The 7,032-nt window shown below is 36.1% G+C and overlaps 1 protein-coding gene across 1 annotated transcript in view; it reads left to right on the forward strand.

Moving 5' to 3' along the window:
* Nucleotides 1–333: 333 nt before the first annotated feature.
* The window catches only part of YME1L1 (YME1 like 1 ATPase), a 17,659-nt gene continuing 10,960 nt past the window's right edge, over nt 334–7,032 (forward strand). Inside the window, 8 exon segments of the mRNA XM_014308157.2 lie at nt 334–342; nt 1,164–1,169; nt 1,328–1,459; nt 2,283–2,448; nt 3,344–3,442; nt 4,919–5,028; nt 6,047–6,197; nt 6,289–6,396. Of these exon segments, the coding sequence (XP_014163632.1) occupies nt 334–342; nt 1,164–1,169; nt 1,328–1,459; nt 2,283–2,448; nt 3,344–3,442; nt 4,919–5,028; nt 6,047–6,197; nt 6,289–6,396 (781 nt within the window).

The raw sequence follows: 7,032 nt of genomic DNA on the forward strand, positions 1-7,032 counted from the left end.
GTAGGGGCTACGGCGGTGTGCGGTCCGCATCGAGGAAAAAGATACATAAATGGGGGAGAGAGGGACGTACAGTCAAAGCTTGTAAAGAGTAAAAGCATTCTGAAACGACGAAATAACCTTGCGTGGCGCTTTTTAGTGTCTGTTTTTGTAACAGAAGCAAGGGGTGGTGACGTGTTACTACGGTTAAACTATGCTTTTAATTTTAACGGGTTCTTGTGAAAGCCAAGAGGAAAAGACTTAGAGGAGTTAGTGGAGGGAAAACCGTCGGTAATTTGTTACACAGGACAGTCCGAACGCAATCAGGAAGGCACATTTAATTAGGCAGTGAGTCTGATGGGACTGGTGAGTTTTATGGACTTTGATCTGAACCAGTGGTTTCAGTTTTATTTTTAAGTTTTTATTAGTGTGTGATAGACTATAGGATTTTGTTGTTCTTTCCACACGTGGAGAACGTGTTTAAAGCTTTCATTAGAGTAGTGAAATGGAAGAATTTATATGTTTCTAGGGAGGTGTCATTTCACCAGAGTGGGAAATGCAGACGGGAAAGTTTGGTTAGTGGTTGGAATGTTGGCTTTGACCTCTAGAGGCTTTATGGTATTACCACAAACTCTGAGTCAAATTACAGTTTTGTATTATTAATTATGAAGCAGTTTTCATGTCTCACAGCATTGTCTCTTCTGATCTGCTGTCTAGTCAACACACAGATGGTAGTCCTTGCAGGAGGACGTTCATAGACATCCCAGTTGTGCTTCAATTGCTGAGGCCAGGGTTGTGTCCCTGCTCCTGGGACGTGTACAGCGTTTGAGGAGGTTTGGAACTGCTGGGGTTGTTTGTCCCATGTGTTCGCAAGAGATGGAGTTGTGTCAAGAGGAGGAGCCCTGATACGTGGTGCACCTGGGCTTCTGTACTGATTCCTGAGGTGGAATTGGCTGAATGCTGCTGAGCTGCAGATTTGACTGTGTGCTTTGTGGAGTTTCATTTTGATCCTTAAGCTGAAAGTGTGATCCTAAGGAAGAAAACATAAAGGCAACATTTGGGAATGGCTAATAATAATGCAAGAAAAAGTACAGATAATTCAAGTTATAAAAGTATTGCTTTAGAGATGAAAATACGAGTTTCTAATCTGTCATACATGCTTAAACTTTCTCTTTTTTTCTCTTTAGAAAGAGGTATCGACTAACACTGTGGTGTTGAAGATAATGTGGTTTATAATTAAGTCCTCGTTTAAAAGGCAGTGTACAAGATACACTGTTATAAGTTAGAATTTGGAACAGAAGTATATTTAAATAGTTTAAACAAGTTTAAGTCCTTATCTATTGTTTTCCAGGCTACTGTTCCTCTGAGTCACCTTATCAATGCCTTTCATTCACCAAAAAACTCCACAACTTCTGCCAGCAAAGCATCCATACAGCCTGTCCAGAGGGACACCTCCCCAGAGCATGATCCTCAGAAGAGTGAGGTACAAAAAACCTTTTGGAAAAGTGATGGTTTTACTGGCATTAAATCTGAATAATATAATTCAATTGAATGTAATATTTGACTGGTCTGTAGAATAATATAATATGAGTAAACAAAACAGGATGTTAACATGTTGAATGTATCCTTTTGGCAGAACTGCAGTCAGTCAGTGTTTTGCCAGTAAAGATCTTACAAAAATACAGTATTTCATTTTTAAAAAGAGCTGGTGCTTGTCTCAGTAATACTTTGCAAATGAGGAAGGGATTTGTTTTCATTTCCAGTTTAATAGTTCTTTCTGTAAAGTAGCAATAAGTTTTCTGTTAATAAACCCTATATTACCTTTTTATTCTGAGTTCTAGCAAGTCTGTGTCATTATCGCTTGTGAGAAAATGGGGACTGTAACTTAAGATGTGTTGAAGGTTTTTGAGAGATTAAGTGGCATGGTTTCATGTTTGGTTTTATTTTTCTGTTAAAATATCTTTCATTATCATTGGGTATTTCTTGCTTTTGACATTGAAAATTAAAACAGTGCCAAGTACTATTCGATATTGCCACTTCTCTTTCAACTCACTTCTTATGAGTTTTGTAGCTAAGCACTTTTTTGTGAGAAAAGCATGGAGTCTCTCAGTAACTGCAGAACTGTGGAAATTAGCATGGGTTGTACTGCTCACCACTGTGTTGTAATTCAATTGTTGGGTTTTTGTGGGGTTTTTTTGTTTGTTTGGCTTGGTTTTTTCAGTCTGTATTTGCTTCTGGGGCTACTGGGAAATTTTTTCTCGAGGGTAATCTTACATAAATTTTTAACATTTATTTCTATTTTTCAGTCTGTATTTAAAAATTTGAGAGATCTGGGATTGTCTGATTTGAAAGCTAACCAGTTCAGAGAGTTGGTGAACAGGCTGCTTCCTGGCTACTGTACAGAAAGCAAAGTCTCCTCGCAGTGGCACACGTCATATGTCTCTGCTCAGTCCTTCTTTGAAAATAAGCATGGTATGTTGAGTGAAGTGTTTGTGAGAGTTAAATTATAAAGGTGAATACAGTTATTCTTCAGTTTAATCTCTTGTGCTGTAGATAATTTGTAGTTAAATGTGTTCAATAAAGAGTATTGATGTATTCTTTCCTGTATATAGCTTGTCTCTGTAAACTTGAGAAATTTAGAAAATTCAACTAATTGTTTCTTTGGATTTGAGTTTGGTTGCTGTTAAACTTTTCTGAACTCAGCTCTATCTCTTAATGATGAGCCTGAGCTGTGAATATACCACCAGTTTATTTCATCAAGACATTAGATTTTGCTAATCTACTTACATTGTAGACATTCCCAGATTACATTTTTATCAATTTTTTACTTGAAGGAATGTGACACAAAGATGCTAATTAGAAAGGTATTCAAGTTAGCAAGCTGTTAATACTCCATGTAGAGTATTTCATTGCTGAAATAAACAAGAGTAGTTCCTTGCAGGTGAAGGTGTTTTGTTGGAATTAGTCTAAAATGAAGGAATACCATTGCAGATGCTTAAAAATCTATTAGAAAAAGAAGTATATAGCTGACATTTGAGATACTGTCTATATAGTACTGCATTAGAAAGAAGGAGTGTAAGGAATAATATTGCAGGGCTGCTATTAGAGAAAAGATTTTAAATTGCATGGTGTTGTGAGATACAAAAAAAATTAGCTCACTGACAATTGCCTGAAAGCAAATAAATACTTGGAAATGCTTCAAAGCTTTGATAGATGTTCTGGTAATTTGTTTAATTAAAGATGCCTGGAGTACTATAGTAAAATAGAATTAATATTTTAAAAACTAAAAAAACAAACTATGCAAGAAGTAATGTTGAGTTGCCATTTAAGACAGGGTGCATTTACACTTTGTTGTATCTTTTTGCAGGTTTTGTGGATGTTTTCAGTGCTTTACGCTCATCTTGTTTGTATGGACAACATCCTCATCCCCTCCAAAATTTCTGTTCAGATGTTCGGTGTTGGCCAGGTATAAAGCATTAAACTACACTGGTTTTAATCTCTACAGAATTTGTCTGTTCTGGAAAAGTATTTTTGGATTTGTTGTAGAGGCATCACTCAGGAAATACCAGTAAGCTTCCAGGAGAAACTTAGGTCGATATTAACACTTTAAATCATGAAGTTATTTTTTGCACTTGAGTAGTGTATTTCTGGACTTTAGTAATCACCATGTTGTTCCAAGATGTCAGTATTTGTGGATCGTAATCTCAAAAGACCACAGATAAACTGACTATTTTTGAATCAATAAATATGTTGAATCCAGTACTCATTCAGCTGAATTTTCTGAGGGATTTGGTGACTGGTGGCATTAGTGAAAACATAATGAACAGTTCAGGAAGTTCAGGTATTGTCCTAAATTCAGTTCTTCTGATGCCGCCTGTAGGTATATCTATGTTTATATCCTGTGGCAAAGAGAAATGCTGACAGTATGGAGATAGCCCACTAATGAGTCACAAGGAAGGGGCAGATTTTAAAGCATTTTATACAGGGGGGAAGCTGAAGGATCTGAGGTTTTAGCTAGCAGAATAAAAGGCAAGGAGTGATCCAATTGCTGTTGGAGCCATATCAGTTACCCTTGTCACATACACCTCAAAGAAGAGGCAACAATCCCAAGTAGGAGCAAATTAAATAAAACCTGTTTGAAAATTTTCACATTGAGAATGGTTAAGTTCTGAAACAGATCATGTGGAGAAGTTTGGTTATCTTAATCCTTGGAGATTTTCAAAACTGAGCTGGACAAGGTCCAGCACTACCTGATCAAATGTTAGACCTTTTTTGAGCAGGGCTCAAGGGTCAGCTGCAGAAGTTCTTTTTATCTGGTGCCGTTCTAGAACAACAAATAGCTTAGTGAAACCAATCTAATTGACTGGTGTTGCTGTTTATTTTAAAATATAGTAGTAAAAGACTAAAAACTTTCTCTTGTGGTAAAATGTCCCTCACAAGGTTTCTGATGTGGTAGGAGAGAACTTAGGGTATCATTAGCTCACTGTGATTAAAGGGTCTCATTTCTTTTGTCACTAAGGAAGTTAGCAGTACCCTGAAACCATTCCAGTTCTCCTCAGGGCATTTTACCAGCAGAGCTCACAAAGCATTATTCCCATCCTTCTCCATTTGCTTCTAAATGTTTCATTTTTTGTCAGCCTGCCTGGATTTAACTGTCTGAATGTCTCCTCTTCCCTGAGTTGGCCAATTAGCTGTAATTTACAACATGAACCTAGTTTATTTTAACTTGAAAATTGATGTGAAACAGAAGTTTACTTGCCAGGTCAGATGACAAATAGAGTTCATGATTACATAACTATCCATTTACAGTACAGTGGATATGTTGAGAAGATTATATTCCATATTCTTTCACATAATAGTTTCAGAAATTTCTTAAGACTTTTTTTTTTGTAGTGGTAGTAATGATTTGGTTTTAACTTCTATTTATTCTTACTACATAAAGTCTACATACAGACACGGAACTTTAAGACTCTGAGATCAAGATCAAGACGTCTGCAGTCAACATCTGATCAATTCACAGAACCAAAAAGTTCACTTTCTTCAATTTTGAAGGTAAATATAAGTAACATTAAGTTGTTTTGGGCTTACTCAAACCAACTCTTTCTCTTGACTAAACCTTCAAAATTTACCACGGTTATTTTCTGGTAATAAAATAACCAGAATGAAAGTATTTCTTAATTCTAAAACTTGAGCTAATGGTAGTGTATTGTTTTTTTCTTATTAATGCATATATTTGTTCCATATAACACCAATTATTTGAATTTTTAGGAGATCAGTTTCAGCATATAACTATGGTTTTAACTCTAAATTCTTTATTTTCTGTTTTATAAAACAGAATATAAACTAAAAATAGCTTCAAGTTAAAGGAATTATTTCTTTAAGCAGAAATACAGCTAGTTCAACATACAACATGTGTGTTTTCAAGTCATCAGATAATTATCCAAAGCAGTAACGAAACCAAGTTAACCTGGGTACTCTTTGCTTCTAATTGTTGATTGTACAGAAGTCAGGCTAACTAAGGCTTTTCATTTAGCTGGGTGTGTAAATCATCTTTGAACTCTTCCCTTCTTCTAGGCATATGTGGTTTATTTCATCTGGGGACTAGGTGTACTGTAGATGAAGATAAAACCAGAGCTAGCTCCATGCAGTGCTGCTCTGAAATTTGACAGGGCATATGAGATGTATTTGCTTCAGCTCCATCAAAACAATACTTGCAAAGATATTTTGCAATTGGAAATAAAGCAAGAAGCTTAAGCTAACAAGTCCCACTGAATACAGTGAACAAAGCTGGCTGTGTGCAGATCTGTCTTAGGTTGTGTTTTCAGTTTGGAGCTGGGATCCAGGAGGGCTCCAAAACTGATTTGCTCAGCAAGAATGGGAATACCTGTGCTCAAATCATGGGGATTACACACTCGAGCTACTGGCCTGTACCCTCTAACTAACCCAGTAGCACATGAATTATATGCTGTTGTAATTTTATTTTTTTCCTATCACCCATGTTGGCCAGGTGGTAAGTTAACTGTTTATGAAAACTTGGTGTATACTAATACTGCTTTGGAAAACATTGCAGGGTTTTATCCTGAGAAAGCGACGAATTGATGTTGAAAACTTAGACACACTCATGAAAACAAAAAACATCCCAGAGGCACACCAGGATGCTTTTAAAACTGGTTTTGCAGAAGGCTTTTTGAAAGCACAGGTATTCCTGCAAAAAACACTTGGTAAGTTGTGTTAATTCACATATCTTGTCTTTGAAATCAGAAAGTAGTTTATTTTAGCCCATGTTAAATATGTTTTTATTTTCTTTTACAGATTCCTTAAGAAGATCACGTTTGCTTTCTTTCTTTCTCTTCGTTCTTTGTTTTTATCTTGCTATATATTCATCATTTTTACCTGGGAAAGGTTCCTTTTCTGATGCTGGTTAGTTCATGTTTTTTCCACACTGTTTCACTTGTGTTGTTTCTTCCAGCAGGTTTAGCATAAATTACATATGTTTTGACATTGTGATTGGTTTTTATTAGTACACTGAAAAGTTATCCTAAGAGTTATTTACTGCTTCTGGCTACAGCCTTTCAGATGACAGTGCGACAAAACGTTTATGAAAACAAAAATGTTCTGTGTCAGTATAATTACTGTATTTCTTTTGGTGAAGCAGTTACATGGAACCAGAGAAGTCAGACTGGTCACCAGTTAGGTATTTGACTTTCAGTTTAGATGATGTGTTACCTAGATCAGCTGTAAGCAAGATAGTTTGAATTTTCAATCTGTAATCACAGCCTAGTTTATAGCAACTAGGAACTTGCATTGCTAAATTGCCATCTTGAGAAATCTCTTGGAAATAGTGGAACAATCAAAAGGCTGAGGTAACGTAACCGGAGATGTTCAACTTGATGCTAAGTTATCACCTGGGTCTCAAGAAAGTTAGGATATGTATAGAAACATTGAGGGAGAAGTTCTGGTTTTGTGTACATGCTTCTGGATCAGGAGCTTTCTGTACTACATGTGACTAAAAAGCATATCACTGAATTAATTGCAAATATTTTATAGATTTTTTGA

The sequence above is a fragment of the Geospiza fortis genome, unplaced genomic scaffold, assembly GCF_000277835.1.
Source record: "Geospiza fortis unplaced genomic scaffold, GeoFor_1.0 scaffold75, whole genome shotgun sequence".
NCBI classification, from domain to species: Eukaryota; Metazoa; Chordata; class Aves; order Passeriformes; family Thraupidae; genus Geospiza; species Geospiza fortis.